At 40.6% G+C, this 21,368-nt stretch overlaps 2 protein-coding genes across 6 annotated transcripts; both read left to right on the top strand.

Annotated features, from left to right (window-relative positions):
• The first annotated feature begins 5,478 nt into the window (after window positions 1-5,478).
• On the top strand, window positions 5,479-9,215 carry LOC135521619 (histone-lysine N-methyltransferase PRDM9-like). The gene is made up of 3 exons (XM_064947327.1): window positions 5,479-5,578; window positions 6,058-6,956; window positions 9,204-9,215. The coding sequence occupies exons 1-3, from the start codon at window positions 5,479-5,481 to the stop codon at window positions 9,213-9,215; spliced, it is 1,011 nt and encodes a 336-aa protein (XP_064803399.1).
• A 364-nt stretch (window positions 9,216-9,579) lies between these two features.
• LOC135522428 (prenylated Rab acceptor protein 1-like) lies at window positions 9,580-18,138 on the top strand. 5 transcript variants are annotated; one of them, XM_064948664.1, is made up of 7 exons: window positions 9,580-9,692; window positions 10,258-10,352; window positions 10,836-10,859; window positions 10,981-11,226; window positions 11,461-11,558; window positions 15,513-15,614; window positions 17,011-18,138. In XM_064948664.1, the coding sequence occupies exons 2-7, from the start codon at window positions 10,279-10,281 to the stop codon at window positions 17,100-17,102; spliced, it is 636 nt and encodes a 211-aa protein (XP_064804736.1). In that variant the 5' UTR covers window positions 9,580-9,692; window positions 10,258-10,278; the 3' UTR covers window positions 17,103-18,138. The 5 variants fall into 5 exon arrangements, with proteins under 5 accessions (XP_064804736.1, XP_064804735.1, XP_064804733.1 ...); XM_064948663.1 differs by having other exon boundaries at window positions 9,581-9,692; window positions 10,202-10,352; window positions 11,014-11,226; XM_064948661.1 differs by having other exon boundaries at window positions 9,581-9,692; window positions 10,202-10,352.
• The last annotated feature ends 3,230 nt before the right edge of the window (window positions 18,139-21,368 follow it).

Raw genomic sequence — 21,368 nt, 5'->3', positions numbered from 1 at the left:
GTAAATAATTCAGTCCGAGAACTCAGGAGATGTCACATAACTTAGATTTGAGACTGATGATTTGAAATGATCTGGCCAGGTTTTGTAACGTTTGTTACTGCCTATTCATTTTGTGGCACTGTCTCTATCGCACTTCCAAAAAACTGATTGGCTAGTGAAACGCATACTCGACCCTCTGGTTGGACCAGAAAACTGTCATTCAACATGGATCTAGTGCGCTACAAATACGTATGGGGTGAAGTTGGAACATATTCTGGCGAATTAATTACGATTTTTGCCGAACTACATTGGACACCTTTCTCTAAATATATCTGGTTAACGTTAGCTCTATTCAGTCTGGGGGTGCGTGTGATTTATCAAAAGTGTAGTGGAATATCCCCCCAGCTTTTGTTATCCTTATTAGTCCATTAACTAAATTAATTAATCAACAGCAGGCACAGACTGATCTTTTTCCCTGCAGGGTATTAATAATGTTATGTTTTATTTTAATTTTCTTCAGATTGTGTGGTTAGTTTGCTAGCATTATTCAGGGGGATGGTCGTGGCATTTTCCGCGTGAGTTAAATTTTCCTCGTGCTTTGCTATTCTTTCAGAAGTTTTCCGTATCCAACCATTAATTATGCAATGTTAAATTAGTGATATCTGAAACATCAGGCACGGACTGATATTTTATTTAGCCTTGTAGTCTATTTTTTCTTGAGATTGTGTGGTTGGCATGAACTGCATGGTAAAGTATAGCTTGATAGCTCTTGGCGTGTTCATGCAATTTCGTGGCTGGTGTTGTGTAATTTTCATATTGCAGGCTGGCTGGTAGCTGGAATTAGCTTTATTGGAAATGTACAGGTGTAAATCCTGCAATTTCTGTTTTCTAAATATTAAAGCATTCATTACTCATGCAAAAAAAAAAACATAGAAATGTGGCGAACTACAGCTTTGCTTGTGGAGTAGAGTGCCCTTGCACCAAAGCATCACTACTTGTTACACTACCCCGACCTCATCCTGCAATTTGGGCGACTCATTCGTCATTACTTGTTACACTACCCCGACCTCATTCTGCAATTTGGGCGACTCATTCATTTGTGGACACTGAGGTTTGAGAGCCAGCCCTCCTACTTGTCTGAGAAGCACCAGTCTTACTTACGCAGCGGCCAATTGTTTCCGCATTGCATTGAAGTTGTTGGTGTCATGAATGAATTTGAGAAGCAGTTATATAACAACGCCATTCAGGGAGTTGTACAGTCAAACGGGTTCACAAAGCAAAGCATTGCAGAGGTGTTTAAAATCGTATACAAAGTAAAAGCATACACTAAAGGCATTGTGGTAATGGGAGAAAATGATGACGATACAAATTTGGAAAGATCTCATTGATTCTGGTCACAGAATCCCAGGTCCATTTAATTGTTGGAGTGTATCAGTCTGTGTCACTGGTCGATCTCGGATTCGTTTTATACCATATTCTCTGATTAATTATGTGTGTGCTAATGCAGATAGTCTGAGTGTGTTTTCCGTAAAACCAGTGTAGGCATGGAGGGTCTTCAAGATGCAATTAAACACTAATTGCCCACCTTGGAGGCCGAGACGATGAGATCTTTGTCAGAGCATCTGAGGGCAAATGTTGGACTGAATATTAAACACCTTAAATACATTCAGCCGGAGGCCATAAAATACCATTTGATGCCAATATAGTGCCGGGAATTGCTTCAGTCCTTCATCCAAAGAGGTGAGATCTTCACTGATAAATGTAACATATTTATGTAATTGTTATGAATGGATATTTGGCTGTCCCCATAGGAGAATCCTTTGAATATCCATTTTTGATCCCAGGTACAAGTATTACCATTTTAGTTCCAGGTAGAACTCTTCTGGGTTCCATGTAGAACCCTTTCCACAGAGAGTTCTACATGGAACCAAAAAGGGTTCTCCTATGGGGACAGCCAAAGAACCCTTTTGGAACCCTTGTTTCTAAGAGTGTACACACACACAAGGTTAAAAAGGTTCTGTAAATAGTTAATTTGTTTGCCCTCATAATAAATGGCTTATGCAATGAGGAAGCAAGGCACATGCAATAAAAGGGACAGAAATAACAAAAATACATAAAAGTACAAAATATACATATGTTTCTGTAAATTGTTTGTTTGTCCTCTTGTGCTGGTATGGAGTGCAGCGCATAGCCTAACTGTTTTTTTCTTTGTATTTTTTAAAAGAAAAATGAAGAATGGATAGTATCTGTCACAATGGATAGGACACTAGTCCTCCTCCAATCATCAGTGGCCTTTCCTTTTCACCAAGTTATGGCTCAGCAACCACTTCAATACCCTCACTGGCATCGTGATTGACAGTTGCCTGACTCAAGCTCTCCTGAACAAGGGTAAGAGAATTGTTAACTTTTTTGAAAGCCAAAAGACCAAGTTGAGGAGAGAGATCCAGTGCCTGAAGAATTAAATTGACAGTTACATCAGAGGCAATGACGATCTAAAAGCCACTGCCGCCATTCTTTTGTTGATGACCCACTTCAAAGAGAAGGACGAATCTCTGTTCCTCTTGGCAGATGTAAGGAATAGTGCTTTTACACTTCTAAAGTTCATATGATTAATGGTGTTTATACTGTACTATTACACATTATTTGAATATTTTTTATATGTACAGTTGAAGTCGGAAGTTTATATACAGTGGGGAGAACAAGTATTTGATGCACTGCCAATTTTGCAGGTTTTCCTACTTACAAAGCATGTAGAGGTCTGTAATTTTTATCATAAGGTACACTTCAACTGTGAGAGACGGAATCTAAAACAAAAATCCAGAAAATCACATTGTATGATTTTTTTCATATCCCCGAGCTGACAAGGTACAAATCTGTCGTTCTGCCCCTGAACAGGCAGCTAACCCACTGTTCCTAGGCCGTCATTGAAAATAAGAATTTGTTCTTAACTGACTTGACTAGTTAAATAAAGGTTAAATAAAAGACTCCAACCTCTCCACAATGGCCAAAACCAGAGAGCTGTGTAAGGACATCAGGGATTGTAGACCTGCACAAGGCTGGGATGGGCTACAGGACAATAGGCAAGCAGCTTGGTAAGAAGGCAACAACTGTTGGCGCTATTATTACAAAATGGAAGAAGTTCAAGATGACGGTCAGTCACCCTTGGTCTGGGGCTCCATGCAAGATCTCACCTCGTGGGGCATCAATGATTGAGGAAGGTGAGGGATCAGCCCAGAACTACACGGCAGGACCTGGTCAATGACCTGAAGAGAGCTGGGACCACAGTCTCAAAGAAAACCATTAGTAAGACACTACGCCATCATAGATTAAAATCCTGCAGCGCACGCAAGGTCCCCCTGCTCAAGCCAGCGCATGTCCAGGCCCGTCTGAAGTTTGCCAATGACCATCTGGATGATCCAGAGGAGGAATTGGAGAAGGTCATGTGGTCTGATGAGACAAAAATAGAGCTTTTTGGTCTAAACTCCACTCGCCGTGTTTGAAGGAAGAAGAAGGATGAGTACAACCCCAAGAAGACCATCCCAACCATGAAGCATGGAAACATCATTCTTTGGGGATGCTTTTCTGCAAAGGGGACAGGATGACTGCACCGTATTGAGTGGAGGACAACTTCCTTCCCTCAGTAAGAGCATTGAAGATGGGTCGTGGCTGGGTCTTCCAGCATGACAACGACCCAAAACACACAGCCAGGGCAACTAAGGAGTGGCTCCCTCCAAATCTTTGGAGGGAGCTGCAAGTCCATATTGCCCATCGACAACCCCGAAACCTGAAGGATCTGGAGAAGGTCTGTATGGAGGAGTGGGCCAAAATCCCTGCTGCAGTGTGTGCAAACCTGGTCAAGATCTCTGTAATTGCAAACAAAGGTTTCTGTACCAAATATTAAGTTCTGCTTTTCTGATGCATCAAATACTTATGTCATGCAATAAAATGCAAATTAATTACTTAAAAATCATACAATGTGATTTTCTGGAGTTTTGTTTTAGATTCCGTCTCTCACAGTTGAAGTGTACCCATGATAAAAATGACAGACCTTTACATGATTTGTAAGTAGGAAAACCTGCAAAATCGGCAGTGTATCAAATATTGTTCTCCTCACTGTACACATAGGTTGGAGTCATTAAAACTTGCTTTTCAACCCCTCCACAAGTTTCTTGTTAAGAAACTATAGATTTGGCAAGTCGGTTAGGACATCTACTTCGTACATGACACAAGTAATTTTTCCAACAGTTGTTTAGACAGATTATTTCACTTGTAATTCACTGTATCACAATTCCAGTGGATCAGAAGTTTACATACACTAAGTTGACTGTGTTGACTGTGCCTTTAAACAGCTTGGAAAATTCCATAAAATGATGTCATGGCTTTAGAAGCTTCTGATAGGCTAATTGACATCATCTGAGTCAATTGGAGGTGTACCTGTGGATGTATTTCAAGGCCTACCTTCAAACTCAGTGCCTCTTTGCTTGACATCATGTGAAAATCAAAAGAAATCAACCAAGGCCTCAGGAAAAAAATTGTAGACTTCCACAAATCTGGTTCATCCTTGGGAGCAATTTCCAAATGCCCGAAGGTATCAAGTTCATCTATACAAACAATAGTACGCAAGTATAAACACCATGGGACCACGCAGCCATCATACCGCTGAGGAAGGAGACGCGTTCTGTCTCCTAGAGATGAATGTACTTTGGTGTGAAAAGTGCAAATCAATTCCAGAACAATAGCAAAGAACCTTGTGAAGATGCTGGAGGAAACAGGTACAAAAGTATCTATATCCACAGTAAAATGAGTCCTATATCAACATAACCTGAATGGCCACTCAGCAAGGAAGAAGCCACTGCTCCAAAACTGTCCTAAAAAAGCCAGACTACAGTTTGCAACTGCACACGGGGACAAAGATCAGACTTTTTGGAGAAATGTCCTCTGGTCTGATGAAACAAAAATAGAACTGTTTGGCCACTGCTGTTAAGCAAAATTACAGTATTAAACTGGCCTCTGTGGTGCCAGTATAATGCTGTAAATTTACAGGGAAAAGTTTTACAATGTACCTTTTATTAAAGAAAATGCCAAAAAGTGCAGGCCTACCCATGGTTAGTTTAAGATTTTGAAGAAAATAAAACGGATCCAATTATTTAAAGTGACGCTAGAAACAAGCTGTAAAATACCCTGGAAAGGCATGACTCCGATGCACGTGCGACATCATTGTTTAGTTTCTTTGACATTGAGGCTCAGATAAAACCGATAGACTAGGAGACTGCTTGGGTTAATCCATAGAAGAAGAGTAGCCAGACTAGCCAGGGCGTCCACGCCACTCCTGTAGGTAGCGACATTACACAATGCGTTAAACCGTGGTGCACACACTACGCAGGCTTTTGGCACAGCTGATAAATATCTATCATTGATGAACGGAATTGTTGTCAACGAAGAGCGTTGTCACTGATTGTTAGCTAGCTAGCACTAGCATATTAAATGTCTAAAATACAGATGTTGAGAGTGTTTCTCAACCAGCGGTTAACTGTGGCTGCTGAGGAGATATTCGGGGCAGTTGAAAAAACGATAGCGGAGTACCAGGAAGAGGTTTCTGGTTCGAAAGAGGAGAACGACCGTCTACAGAATATACTTGACATCGTTATTAAACGAAGATAAAGTTACAAAGAGCAGGTTTGTGCCATTTATTATACAACCTACATTTCATACAAATTGACAATGTTGGTTATTTCATTTGAGAGTCAGTGTCCACAGAAGTAACATTATATCTCGACATTATTGAAGAAGCAACGCGCACGCTCACCCTCAGGATTCCTCCCGTTCCAGCCATTATTTTTCTGTTTTTATAGGGTGTAAATTCACTTGCCACATAGCCCAATTGTTTTTTTTTCCCCGTTTTAGATTTTTTGTATATGTCATATAATTCAGTCAATATTTGATGGATTTGTATATCTAAAAGCGTCGGGTATGTTACTCCATTATGCAGCTGTTAAATTTACCAGAACTGTATTTTTGACCTTTTATCAATGTTGATTTCTGTTGTATTGTAATGTTAGTAGACATCTCTCCCTCCAGACCTCCAGCAGCTCAGTGTATTGGAAGAGGAGGTTCACCCTGAGCAGCAGCCGTGTGAGCAGGATTGGAGCCGTAGTCTTGGACAGGAGGACAGCGAGCCCATATGGATAAAAAAGGAGCAGGAGGAACTCAAAAAGCAACTTCAGTGGCTGGAGTCTGACACCAGAGAGTTCATACTTGATCCTTTCTGTGTAAGTGATTATGATCAGGACCCAACTCAGTCCGTGCAAATCCAAAGTGAGGAAAATAGGGAGAGAGACTCTCAACCAAACATTGTAACTGGACAGATAAAAACAGAATCTGATGGAGAGAACTACAGAATATCAGAACCAACCTGTTCTTCAGCTCAGAGTAAAAATAGTGAACATGTCAATGGGATGGAAAGCAAAAGAGCGCAGTCTGTTTTAAAGTCACACAAACCAAAGACCAGAAGAAAACAAAAAAGGAAACAAACTTATAGCAGTGCAAATGGCATGAAATGTACTCTATGTTCTTGTAAGGTTTGTGGGAGGTCTTTTCGGTACAAGCGTCCCTTTTTTAATCATGTGCAAAGTCATGCACATATAGAGGATAAAGAACATCTCTGTGGTGTGTGTGGAAAGCACCTAGATTCTAAAGAGAGTATGAAGGATCACCTCCAAACTCACGTCGTAGCTGAGCCTGAGTTTTGTCATGTATGTGGTAAAATGTTCACCACGAAGCTTAGGCTGATAAAGCATATGAGGGTTCACACAGGAGAGAAACCATATCGCTGCGATGATTGTGGCAGGTGTTTCAGTGATGCTGCCAATTTGATCGGACACAAAAGGACTCACACCGGTGAGAAACCATATCGCTGTTGGCTGGGCTCCCTGCCTGTGCCATTAAACCCCTACAACTCATCCAGAACGCCGCAGCCCGTCTGGTGTTCAACCTTCCCAAGTTCTCTCACGTCACCCCGCTCCTCCGCTCTCTCCACTGGCTTCCAGTTGAAGCTCGCATCCGCTACAAGACCATGGTGCTTGCCTACGGAGCTGTGAGGGGAACGGCACCGCAGTACCTCCAGGCTCTGATCAGGCCCTACACCCAAACAAGGACACTGCGTTCATCCACCTCTGGCCTGCTCGCCTCCCTACCATTGAGGAAGTACAGTTCCCGCTCAGCCCAGTCAAAACTGTTCGCTGCTCTGGCCCCCCAATGGTGGAACAAACTCCCTCACGACGCCAGGACAGCGGAGTCAATCACCACCTTCCGGAGACACCTGAAACCCCACCTCTTCAAGGAATACCTAGGATAGGATAAGTAATCCTTCTCACCCCCCCTTAATGATTTAGATGCACTATTGTAAAGTGGCTGCTCCACTGGATGTCAGAAGGTGAATTCACCAATTTGTAAGTCGCTCTGGATAAGAGCGTCTGCTAAATGACTTAAATGTAAATGTAAATGAATGTGGCCAAGGATTCACTCAAAGTGGACAGGAGGAGACATACTGGGGAGAAGCCATATCACTGTTCTGTTTGTGGCAAAAGTTTCAGCACCAGATCAAATTATACAGGACACATGAGAATTCACACAGGGGAGAAATCGTACAGCTGCCATGATTGTAGCAAATGTTTCAGCAATACTGCTAATCTGAGCGTGCACAGGAGGATTCATACAGGGGAGAAATCATATTGTTGTGATTATTGTGGCAAAGGATTTGCTCAGAATGGAAATCTTAAAATGCACATGAAGACACACAGGAAATAAATCATATAGGCTAATTGCTGTGTTTGTGAGAAATATCTCAGCACTGACCCCTTGAGAACTTGAGAATCCAAACAGGAGAGAAATACATCTCTTTCGTGATTGTGGCAAAGCCTTTCTTTGCACAGTGGAAATTTAGCAAGGCATAATGAGAATGCACAAAATATCAGAATTCAGCATGCACAACAAAATTTCAACAGTTTGTTTACACTGGAGAGAATTGTGATCTGGCTCATCTGAAGATGCTTATGAGTTTTCACACACAGTTGTGAGAGACTATACAAGTGTCCAAAAGAAAATGCTTTATCACAAGTGCATTAACTAGGCTTCAAACAAGTCACATTGAGGAACAATTTGTAGGCCTACATGCAATCCCTGCTGCAAGTGCTTCAAATAGACTCACTAGGAAGGCACATTCACAACAGGGAGAAAACATGGCAGGGCCTTCGGGGAAAGGGCATCAGACAGTGGAATGAGAGGCATATTCTCACTTCCACCAGTAAGAGGAGAAGGGGTATAGTACATACACACACGATCCCGGCTCTTGGATCAACAACATATGACTGAACTAGCTTGAACTTACAGAACATTGTTAGAAGTCCACATTAATATTGCACATCAGATTGCTGAGAAGTAGGAGTCCCTGCTCATTAGTTTGACACGGGACACACATTTGAGCTGCTGTCCTGTATCTTGAAAACAAAACTTTGCATTTTTTGTCTTGAAAGTCAAATGCCTTCTCCAGTAATACATAATGTCTGTTTTTAACACTGTTGTGATGTTGTCTTACTTTTCAAAGTATTTGTTACTTCATGCCTTTCATACCAAAACTATTGTCATACCTCTGAGTTTGATGTCAATTTGCTCACAAAGAAAATAAATACTTGTCTATTTCAATGTATATGTATTGACAGGTATAAATAATTAGCATGCTATGTTCCAGGTGAACTATTAAATGTGCATGGGCTACCATCTGAAATGTGTGCTTCTTATTTTAACCAGAAACTTAAATATGATAAAATATGAAAATGTATGATCATTTTTACATCATACATTTTCCAGACATCCAGAAAGTGGCACAGAATAAATAACAGCTATGCAGTAAAGGGAAGTTATTTGGCCAATTATTTCCCTGTATTTGATTTACTGTTGATATGTAATAAACATAATTGTGTGTGGAGACACAGACTGATGCACTTCCATGGGTAACCTATCTATATTTAATTAAGTCGCTTTGCGCCTGTTAGTATAAATTGATCTATTGTAACTAACTATTGATTATATATATATTTTTTACCTGTTTAACTGCCAGTATCAATTGTCTGCCAGTGTTGATTGTTATGGTTAAAGTTTGACGCAATACTGGATTTGGATTTGAGGACACATTGATAATGTATCTGTGACACTGTGTGATTATGTAGCAGCTGATGTGACTTCCTACCATCCTCTGGCTGGTGTTTACAGAACATTCAGTGCCGTGTCATTAATATATAAGGACCGTTAGACATGGTATATGCTTCTGTTCTGTAGGTGTTTCCTGTAGTACTGTATTAAACCGGATTGATTTGATTGGACTTCATCAACGACTACTCTCCTTTTTGTTCACCTGGACATTCCTGTTACATAATGTTCATTGATAACTCTTAATTCATAAATAGCTACTCCAGTTAAATGGATAATATTTTCCAGTAATAAATTAATAAAAAGTCATGGTCTTGATCAAGTTCACATTAAAAAATATTCTATCCTATTTTTGACTTTTAATTTGAAATCCATTATTTATTTCTTTACCGGAAGTTAGACCCAGCGTCCAATTTCGTTCCACGGCACATCCGCTGAACAGCACAGCAGAAGTACTTGTTTGTGGTTTTTTGTATTTCTGAGCACAGCAGTAAACATTTTAAACTACTGTGAGTATGCCTTCAAAAATATGATTTATGTAACTATTTTGTTTGTAGCTATTCGTTTTCATATGCAATGATAGAATAGTGGCTAAACGTAGCAATAATTGACATGAAGGAATGGTGATGTGGCTGTTGTTAAGGCTTCTTCGGCAGGAATCGTTATTTACTATTTAAAAAATGTAAAAAAGGGAGATATTCAAGGTTTTGAGTAATGACAGTGAACAACGTGTGTGTTAGCTAGTTTCTGTGATTGTTATTTATATTCGAACGTTAGCTAACTAAACGATGTGGCAATTGAACTGTCTGTGGGCAAGCCCATCAACGATGACAAACATTTTCCATTCCGTAACCCCAGACTCTCCCTACAGTCTCTAGGTTTTTCACTGTGCATTATTCATTGGTTACAACAATTGAAAGTGTAGTTTTGCATTGTGTGAGAGGATTTGTTATCACTTGTGAAACAGTGCCATTAACCCTTTCTGTCTATTTTCTGTCACTGCCGTGTTGTATTTTAGCCTACATCTTTCCTACATCGGCATCAGTTACTCTAATGACATCTGGTGTCCCAAAGGGTGAGAACTGCCTTGTAGACATGGACTCCAAGGCAGGGGATCTCTTCAGCGCTGAGCCAGCCGACGCTGCTGGATCCGGAGGTGTCATGGGAAAGTGTGTGCTGCTGTTTTTCTAGCTCTATCTGTTAGTTCATCTGTCTAGTACATGGCTTGCCAATCCTGTTCCTGGAGAGCTACCCCCTCCCCCCTGCATGTTTTTGCTCAAACCCCAGTCGTATCTAACCTGATTCAGCTTGTCAACCAGCTAAATATTAGAATCCGGTGAGCTAGATTAGGGTTGGAGTGAACCTACAGGACGGCTCTCCATGAACAGATTTGGAGAGCCCTGCTCTGGTGCCAGCGGTCTGTAAACCTGGTCCTGGAGAGCTACAGGGTGTGCAGGCTTTTTGTTCCAGCCCAGCACTACCACATCCTGAATCAACTTGATGAGTTGTAGCACTATGTATCTCTCTGGGATCATGGTTGGTGACGGGTTCCGGTCCAAATACATTTTATTTACTGTCATTCTTCTGTGGCTATTATTGTGTCTGTAGGACAATTGTGATCTGAATTTGTCTCATATTCTTTCTTAATCTAGCCTACCACTAAAGGAACTAGATGGGTCAGTTTGTCCTTTCCTTGTATTATGCCTGGCTATGATGTGTTGTTGTTCATTCTGTCCACCATCAGTCTCTTGAATTGATGCTATAAAATTATTCCATCTCCCCATACCTCCTGTTTAGTTTACCACCCTGGCTTTCTGCCTTGCCTCACAGGCTGTGGCTGCCCAAAGGCCTCTCGGCCAGTGTGGCCAAGGAGTGGTTTGATCGTCGCCGTGCGTCAATCCGTCCCTGGGCTGGTTTCGTGGATCATAGGAAGTTCACCAAGCCCCGCAACTTTGGTGAACTGTGCCAGAGGGTGGTGCGCAATTTTGACACCTACAACAGCAACTACACCTTCATCTTCCTCGGCCTCATCCTCTACTGCATGTAAGAGCTGCTGGACAGGAGTTTAAAGACACTGTGGTATTCAGTGAATATAAAAACACAGTAACTTACATATTGCATCTAGACAGACTGCTGTCAGCAGCCTATTTTATTTTCAAATTCAAAATCTCAGTGGTTCGAATAGGCTGAGATCTATGCTGGATTGAGTTTATTTAGAATCTGGGATTATCAAAGAATAACTCTTTCCCTCTTCCAATCTCCCCCTCTTTTCCTCAGTATCAGCTCTCCCATGCTGTTGATTGCTTTGGCAGTGTTTGTTGGTGCCTTCTACATCATCCACCTCAAGTCCCTGGAGTCTAAACTGGTCGTCTTTGGTGAGTAAAGCAGTCATGATTTGTGAGATGATTGATATGGAGCAATTTCAGTGCCAACAGAGATTGTAGTTGAATTCCATAATTTTGAATTTGTATTAGGATATTGAGTTTGAATGTAATATTTTTGAATATGTAATGCACAAATGTAATAATTGTATTCTTGTATTTCATGATTTGACACTGAATTCAATGAGTATTGCGTTGTTTTATTGAATTGAACTTTCAAATTCAATATTTATATATTCAGTTTCAATATGGCCGATATTGCATTCATTGTCTATGCATCTAGTTCAAACTATCAAGTTGATCAAAGTTTCATATATTCAACTTCTCAGATGCATTCAGATTCAGTTCAGTAAATTCAGATTCAAAAACAGAGACCAACATCCTGGTACTTTGCCAGCCAGGAAAGGTAGAGGAAAGAATCAAATGCTCTCTGTGGTAAACAGAAACTTCTGCCGGTTTCTGAAGCCAATGTGGCATGTTGAATTTATTTTCCTCCTCTGAATTTGGCTCTAGCATCTGAACCGTTTTAGCTGTAACCTATTAGGACCTCATTCCTGAAAGGTTAGGCTCTCTGAAACATGGGAACAGAAGGCACGTGTTTTGGTTACACAAAGCCATGTCCATCAATACATAAAAATTGTGCATGTTAGAGTGCCACTATTGGGTAAAATATATGATAATTCCCTTTCAGTAAAAAATAAATGACGACATGTATTGTCAGCCTGTTGTCATGCAAATGACTGCCGGTCTCAATGTAACGGACCGTTAATGAACAGAAACACGCTGAGCATCTCCAGGCCTCCATGCATACAAGCCGCTGAGGTGCGCCTTTGGAACATCTACATTTTTAAAGTCAAATAAATACATTTTAATATACACCATCACAATAAATCCATTATTTATTTCAGTCAGGTCTTAAGAAACATTACAACACGTTTCTTCTGAAGAAGAACAGAATGTGAGTTGGCCTACTCTGTCATCTGGCCATGCTCCATGCCATAGTAAGAAGAATATAATGAGAATATAGTTGAACTCAGCTGAATAAAATAGACAGGGTATTTTTCCCATTCCAGAGCGAGTGCGCGTGAGAAGTGGCTATGTTGAGCATAAAAGTGAACCTTTGAAAAAGGGTTTCGGTCTATGTTTAGAGTTATTTGGCAACTTTAGTTGTGACCGATACAAACCTTGGAATGTCTTAGAAATCACAACACATATGGGCTCCATGATGCGACTATAGGCTATTGATGTTTCGAGAAAGTCACAAAGAAAGCTTGTGCTCTGTTCCTTGCCTCAGGCTGCCACAGCTGTTCTGTATCTGTAATCTGTATGTACTCGAATAGCGAATGGATGCTGCGTGCTTTCCTACCGGTCCGTTTTTCAGTGATGCCTGGTAGGCTACTTCGGTTTTATAGCGGAGCTGTGCTTCATATGAACTGCAGAGAAATAAATATAGGAACACCTTTTACGCATCAACCACTGTTTGAGAAGCATGCTCTCGTTGCGCGACAGATGCTATTCCTCCCGAACTCTGTATGTCATGGGCTCTCCAACCTTGTTACTGCAACTACCCAGTGCTTAATTTGGGAAACCAAGTGAAATCTGTTTGGGAACATCGATAATAACATGTTTTCGCAATGGAACATGTATTTCACAAAACTGTTGACAGCCCCTCTGCACCCTCGAGAAATAAAGGAGAGAGGAGATGGAAGCACACGGTGGTGAAATATTCTGTAGCTTAAGGTAATGTGCCGACCCAATTATTTATGAAAATATCAAATAAATCCCTATTACTAGGCTTTTCAAAATCCAATACAAATGAACTATAATTGCCATCTACCGGTATGCCTCCTGTACAGTTGATGAACCAACATAATCTCCTAGGGCTATACATTCTCTCCCAGACTCATGGATAGACATTTTGGAGCGTAGCACTCAAAGGCTTGAACAATTACAGTTGAAGTCAGAAGTTTACATACACAATTCCTGACATTTTAATCCTAGTAAAAAATTCCCTGTCTTAAGTCAGTTAGTATCACCACTTTATTTTAAGAATGTGAAATATCAGAATAATAGTAGAGATATACATTTCAGCTTTTATTTCTTTCATCACATTCCTAGTAGGTCAGACGTTTACATGCACTCAATTAGTATTTGGTAGCATTGCCTTTAAATTGTTTTTAACTTGGGTCAAACATTTTGGGTTGCCTTCCACAAGCTTCCCACAATAAGTTGGCTGAATTTTGGCCTATTCCTCCTGACAGAGCTGGTGTAACTGAGTCAGATTTGTTGGCCTCCTTGCCCACACATGCTTTTTCAGTTCTAACGATGGTCATTATGGCCATACAGTTCTATTTTTGTTTCATCAGACCAGAGGACATTTCTCCAAAAGTATGATCTTTGTCCCCATGTGCAGCTGCAAACCGTAGTCTGGCTTTTTTATGGTGGTTTTGGAGCAGTGGCTTCTTCCTTGCTGAGCGGCCTTTCAGGTTATGTCGATAAAGGACTATTTTTAATGTGGATATAGATACTTTTGTACCAGTTTCCTCCAGCATCTTCACAAGGTCCTTTGCTGTTGTTCTGGGATTGATTTGCACTTTTCGCACCAAAGTACATTCAGCTCTAGAAGACAGAACGCGTCACCTTCCTGAGCGGTATGATGGCTGCGTGGTCCCATGGTGTTTATACTTGCGTGGTACCTTTAGGCATTTGGAAATTGCTCCCAAGGATGAACCAGACTTGTGGAGGTTTTTTTCTGAGGTCTTGGCTGATTTCTTTTGATTTTCCTATGATTTCAAGCAAAGAGGCACTGAGTTTGAAGGTAAGCCTTGAAATACATCCACGGGTACACCTCCAATTGACTGAAATGATGTCTATTAGCCTATCAGAAGTTTCTAAAGCCATGACATCATTTTCTGGAGTTTTCCAAGCTGTTTAAAGGCACAGTCAACTTAGTGTATGTAATCTTCTGACCCACTGTAATTGTGATGCAGTGAATTATAAGTGAAATAATCTGTTTGTAAACAATTGTTGGAAAAATTACTTGTGTCATGCACAAAGTAGATGTACACACTGACTTGCTAAAACTATAGTTTGTTAAAAAGAAATTTGTGTTGTTGCTGTAAAACGAGTTTTAATGACTTCAACCTAAGTGTATGTAACATTTACATTTACATTTAAGTCATTTGGCAGACGCTCTTATCCAGAGCGACTTACAAATTATGGACATAACCTGAAAGGCCGCTCAGCAAGGAAGAAGCCACTGCTCCAAGACATCTTAAATCAGTTTTGTTTGATGTTTTTTAGCCATGTGTAATATGCAGTAGGCTATGTATTGTATAAGCCACAATCATAATTTGAATTCATTTTTAATTTTTAATTTAATTTTATTTTTTAACGTGTTTGGGCTCATAAGCCTATGCATAAGCTCTAATATGCATATGGGTGTTTTGAATTAATCATCGCTTTAGAAAGCGCTGTCCAATTTGTTGTGTTAGTCTTTGAAACATCATCCACAATGACCATCTTTTACACTCAGTTTCAACCTGCTGTTAGTTTTTATAATACCTTATAGCCAAAACGGTTCAAACGCTAGTGCTAAATTCATAGAAAGGAAATAAATTCCACATGCCGCAATGGCTTCTGTTTACCACAGAGATATACAGACAATGAATGCAATATCTACCATATTGAAACTTAATATTTAAATATTGAATTTCAATATTCAATTAAATTGAAACATAATTTTAAAACCGAATGCAATGTTTATTCAATTCAGTTTATTTTAAACAAATTACAAATTGAAAAATCAAGAATTCAAATTCAGTATCCTAATACAAATTCAACATTTATGTAATTTAAATGTAATTTCTGTTGGCACTGAAATCAATCCATCATTTGGGTGTAGGGTGACTAGTATTTGAAATCTGAGTGATTTTATTTTGCCCACAGGAAAAGAGGTGACCGGACCTCACCAATTGGGTCTGGCTGGGGCGGTCTCTTTACCTGTGTTCTGGTTGGCTGGTGCAGGAGCTGCAGTGTTTTGGGTCCTGGGTAAGTTACAACCCCATCTCACTCTTTACTTTGCACATCAGACCTGGGATAAATGTAGGCATAGTTCTAGATATGCATTATGGAATGTATTTAAAATGAATCTTTCTTTGAAGGAGACAAATTATTAGGGATGTAACATTCACGGATTTGTTTGGCAGCTCAAACCGATCCTAATGTAGCTTACATCAGTCAAAAAGAGTCACTAACATGTTTTGCTCATATTACATACTTTCTACCTTCCGAAGGTACCTCATATTTTGTGACAAATGACACATCCTCTCCTTCATTGTCGGACTAAGCATGTAACTGTCTCATGTAATGGCTGGAACGGAGCAAGTGGAATGGCATCAAACTCTTTGAAACCATGTGTTTGGTGTATTTGATACCATTCCGCTCCAGCCGTTACCATGAACCCGTCCTCCCCAATTAAGGATGCCACCAACCTCCTGTGGTTGACAGTCATTGATTTTACAAGTAGTTTTGTATGCAAACAACACCAAGAATTCTCAGTAGCCTAGTCAAACTGCGCACTGTGCCCAGCTTTTGTTTGCTGACCAACGGGAGGTAGGCGGTCTGTACCTGTTCTTGCTCATCTGCGGGCATCTTCAGTATTCAAATACTAAAATGGCTTGCGTGATATTAGGCTTTATATCAGTTGAGTGACAACCTCTGTAATTTGCTAGATTGTTATCTTTACGCTTTTGAAAATGTTTTTTTTTACCGGAATAAAAGTAAGCTACCAGAGACGCAACTCTCGTCTGTCTTTACCTGCTGAACGGAGCTTACAATAGATTTGACTTTGATTGTTCACGTTCACCATCAGCAATAGTTTTGGTAGTTTTGCTTTAAACAGTCTGTGTATATGGTCATTTTTTACATGTATAGGGTAAAGTTGATCATTTCATAACGAGGAATCACTTTTGCGAGGCACACTGCGGAGAAAAGAAGAATGAATGCCTTCCAAACGGTCAAAACCATTTGACTTTGAGATGGGGGTGATATCCAAAGTTGTGCGTATACACTGAGTATACAAAACATTAAGAACAGCTGCTCTTTCCATGAATTAGACTGATCAGGGGAATCCAGGGGAAGGCTATGATCCCTTATTGATGTCATTTGTTAAATCCACTTCAATCAGTGTAGATGGGTTAAAGAAGGATTTTTGAGCCTTGCGACAATTGAGGCATGGATATTACTTTTTACGACACCACTAGAATTTGCATTCTTAAATTCCCGACGTGGAAAATGGTAAAATGATAGCGATATAGTGCTACGATTAACCGTTGTTTGGCTTCTCAAAATGGAGCCCTAAATGTGTGACCTAGGCTTCTACTCTCCTTTTCCCTCAGCCTCTCCTATCTCTTCCATTTGATTGACTGTCTCTCATCTCACTCAGGAGCGACGATGTTTGTGATTGGCTCTCACGCTGCCTTCCGAGAGCTGGAGGGAGGATCGGAAATGGAGGAGCTCTTCATGGAGCCTGTATGAAGGCATAGCGATAGAGGAATCTTTATATCTGTGCCATTATAGCATCTGTGAGCATTGGCAGTGCCATTGAGGCTACAACCCATAGGGAATCCCCACACGGGTGATTACTTTAAAATGGCAGAAGCATGGTGGAAGCCCTCAATGGTGCTGCCCATGCTAAAGCAGCCTTTTGGCCACTAGAGGCCTCTATCTTTCTCTGTGTGAACCCTTTGACCTTTCATTATATAACACAGAATGCACCTCTTGCCTCTAAAGTGATTTGCTGTTACTGACCCTCTACAACTCTTTTAAAACCACAATAATACTCCATTTAGACATATATTGGGATTGACTGTCATACAACACAGAGTGACTGAGATGTACATATACCTCAGCACCTACTTCATACTGTATGTCTTTTCCAAATGTGACTGATACCTCTCGATTTGTGTTTAATACACATTTCTTCCCGTGAAGTATCAGTCAGCCCTTTGTTTAATGCCTCTGTACCTTCTGTTTCATGTTACATTGTGGATATTTAATAATAAAAAATGTCAACTCAAGACCTGAAATGTTAAAAAGAGCTTCAACATCGCCACAGTAATAATTCAGATTAAAAAAAAAAAATCCTATATAGCTGATGTTGAATTAGTCCACAGTAAGAACATGGGCAACTGGATGAGGCAAGTGGCATCAAATCGCCAACGCTTTTCTGACTGGGTAAGAAGTGCCATTTGCAGCTTTACAATGTATTTATCCAACTAGAAGAAATGGTTCTTTTAGATTAATTGCATTTACTTTAAAGCAATGCTTAGTGGATATTCCAGATACCTAATGGTGATAAAGCATGATGTTTAAATCTTACTGTTAGTTGTATGCAGGCATGTGGTGCAGTGTTGTTGGGTAATTTTTCATAATTTATTAGATCTGCTTTATTACTTTGAGAATTTAAATGTCAATATTATTTTTTTTAAATATATTTCATACTTGTCATGCTATCTTTTTGCTATTTTTTTTAATGACAATTGGGAAGTGCAATAAACTATCCTACCTGTAAGATATTGTGTTGCGTCTGATTGTGGGTGTGTTTGTGTGAGGACTCAAGTCCAAGCATGAATTCTAAAATATTTGGGTCCCTTTTGCACATAATATTTATTTGTGGTGATTTAAAACATTACATTAAAGGGTATTAAATGTTATATTCTGTATATACAGTGGGGCAAAAAAGTATTTAGTCAGCTACCAATTGTGCAAGTTCTCCCACTTAAAAAGATGAGAGAGGCCTGTAATTTCATCAAAGGTACACTTCAACTATGACAGACAAAATGAGAAAAAAAATCCAGAAAATCACATTGTAGGATTTTTAATGAATGTGTTTGCAAATTTTGGTGGAAAACAAGTATTTGGTCACCTACAAACAAGCAAGACTTCTGGCTCTCACAGACCTGTAACTTCTTCTTTAAGAGGCTCCTCTGTCCTCCACTCGTTACCTGTATTAATGGCACCTGTTTGAACTTGTTATCGGTATAAAAGACACCTGTCCACAACCTCAAACAGTCACACTCCAAACTCCACTATGGTCAAGACCAAAGAGCTGTCGAAGGAGACCAGAAACAAAATTGTAGACCTGCACCAGGCTGGGAAGACTGAATTTGCAATAGGTAAGCAGCTTGGTTTGAAGAAATCAACTGTGGGAGCAATTATTAGGAAATGGAAGACATACAAGACCACTGATAATCTCCCTCGATCTGGGGACCCACACAAGATCTCACCCCGTGGGGTCAAAATGATCACAAGAACGGTGAGCAAAAATCCCAGAACCACACGGGGGATGTAGTGAATGACCTGCAGAGAGCTGGGACCAAAGTAACAAAGCCTACCATCAGTAACACACTATGCCGCCAGGGACTCAAATCCTGCAGTGCCAGATGTGTCCTCCTGCTTAAGCCAGTACATGTCCATGCCCGTCTGAAGTTAGCTAGAGAGCATTTGGATGATCCAGAAGAAGATTGGGAGAATGTCATGTGGTCAGATGAAACCAAAATATAAGTGTTTGGTAAAAACTCAACTTGTTGTGTTTGGAGAACAAAGAATGCTGAGTTGCATCCAAGGAACACCATACCTACTGTGAAGCATGGGGTGGAAACATCATGCTTTGGGGCTGTTTTTCTGCAAAGGGACCAGGACGACTGATCCATGTAAAGGAAAGAATGAATAGGGCCATGTAGCGTGAGATTTTGAGTGAAAACCACCTTCCACCAGTAAGAGCATTGAAGATGAAACATGGCTGGGTCTTTCAGCATGACAATGATCCCAAACACACCGCCCGGCCAACGAAGGAGTGGCTTCATAAGAAGCATTTCAAGGTCCTGGAGTAGCCTAGCCAGTCTCCAGATCTCAACCCCATAGAACATCTTTGGAGGGAGTTGAAAGTCCATGTTGCCCAGCAACAGCCCCAAAACACCACTGTTCTAGAGATCTGCATGGAGGAATGGGCCAAAATACCAGCAACAGTGTGTGAAAAACTTGTGAAGACTTACAGAAAACGTTTGACCTTTGTCATTGCCAACAAAGGGTATATAACAAAGTATTGAGATAAACTTTTGTTATTGACCAAATACTTATTTTCCACCATAATTTGCAAATAAATTCATTAAAAATCCTACAATGTGATTTTCTGGATTTTTTTTCTTCTCATTTTGTCTGTCATAGTTGAAGTGTACCTACGATGAAAATTACAGGCCTCTCTCATCTTTTTAAGTGGGAGAACTTGCACAATTGGTGGCTGACTAAATACTTTTTTGCCCCACTGTATGTGCCAATATTGCAATACTTTGTAGGCCCTTTTGTGTCCTGGATGTGCCGCCCCACAATAGGGTGTAGTTTTCCCTACTTTTCCCTTTCTCTCCATGTCCTCCCTGTCCTTCCCTCCCTTTGTGTGACACTTCAGATACCGCAGTGCTCACCACCTCCCCTTTTCCCCCCTTTATACATGACCCCTGTCCATTGCTCATCAAGACAACACCATGCACAGGTTGCCATGGAGATGACCTTGGAGGTTCACCCATCCACACACACACACTTCCCTCACTGGCATACAGCACACTGCGGCAAAGCCGGGCGATCGATATTCTATTATGCGGAGGGGGAGATGGAGGAGCCACACTGCAGTGAGCTCACTGCATGGACATGTGGGAATTTAGGAGGAGGGCTGTGTGAGAGAGAGCGAGTGTCAGTGATGTAGAGTGTCAACGCAGTTTATACACCTTTTGTGAGTAGCATTTACCCACCCATTACGCATACCTCGTCATCTCGGTCAATGCCAAGAGTTTACTCACATTTCTCCCACCCTACTACAATCCCTGTTGTGGAAATCTGCATCACAAATGGCAACTACTGTATTCCCTGTAGTGCACTGTATAGGGAATAGGGTGCCATTACGGACAAACCCTAAATGTGTGAGGAACAGAGGGAGTGTGTTTAAAACCATAGGTGCAGGTACAGGCTCTGTCATACCCCCATGACAGGTTTATTTGACCTACAGTAATAACTATAGCAGATTTTAGCCACTGAACACATCTATTTAGCCCAGATTAATCTTACTCCAGGATTAAACATGTTTTGGGGAGAACGAAAGTGCTTTTTTTAGTCCAGGATTAGGCTTAATCTCAGTCTGGGAAACTGGCCCGTACTGTATCTGTACTCCTGTTACCAGTAGGTACCGACCACAAGGCAAGACTAACAAAGCTTCAGAAATGTAAAGAAGATGACTTGATATTCTTTACTCGCAGACAATTGTATAAATCTGTTTTGCTAATGTGGAATATCAGTTGTCTGGGAAGGACTACTGCCTTTCTTCTGTTTTGTAGTTTTGTTTTTGGTTTTAACATCAACGCCAAAAGATTTACTTGATTTGGTCGTTTGGTGCATTACCCTGGGCTCTTGCCAACTCACAGTCTTCTATCAGCTGTACATGTTGCAGTGTAACCTGATGTGATTCTCATCATTAGATGGCATCCTAGCGCTCTGCCAATATGTACCTCAACACTATAGATACAACACGGGAACACAGTAAAACACCAGATACAGCAGCAATCACTTATTCTCTTACAGGTATTTCATTGTGTATACACAACCCCAGATGTTGTCCAGGTGAAGACAAAAATATCAATTACTGATCATCCTACAACATTTCATCGATTCAGGCCTACATTTAGCATTTAAACCATGTAGCATCAGACTGACAATGAGAAAAGAGGGGGAAAGGAAGCTGAAAGTCAGTGTAGC

This window comes from Oncorhynchus masou, chromosome 30 (genome assembly GCF_036934945.1).
Source record: "Oncorhynchus masou masou isolate Uvic2021 chromosome 30, UVic_Omas_1.1, whole genome shotgun sequence".
NCBI lineage: Eukaryota > Metazoa > Chordata > Actinopteri > Salmoniformes > Salmonidae > Oncorhynchus > Oncorhynchus masou.
The sequence above is the reverse complement of the archived record's forward strand: the minus strand, read 5'-3'. Positions and strand labels throughout refer to the sequence as shown.

Coding starts and splice junctions, on each gene's coding strand:
- LOC135521619 (XM_064947327.1), top strand. CDS start 5,479: ATGTTGAGAGTGTTTCTCAACCAGCGGTTAACTGTGGCTGCTGAGGAG. Junction 5,579..6,057: donor GTACCAGGAAGAGGTTTCTG/GTTCGAAAGAGG, acceptor CTCTCCCTCCAG/ACCTCCAGCAGCTCAGTGTA.
- LOC135522428 (XM_064948661.1), top strand. CDS start 10,237: ATGACATCTGGTGTCCCAAAGGGTGAGAACTGCCTTGTAGACATGGAC. Junction 10,353..10,835: donor TCCGGAGGTGTCATGGGAAA/GTGTGTGCTGCT, acceptor TTCTTAATCTAG/CCTACCACTAAAGGAACTAG. Junction 11,559..15,512: donor GTCTAAACTGGTCGTCTTTG/GTGAGTAAAGCA, acceptor TTTTGCCCACAG/GAAAAGAGGTGACCGGACCT.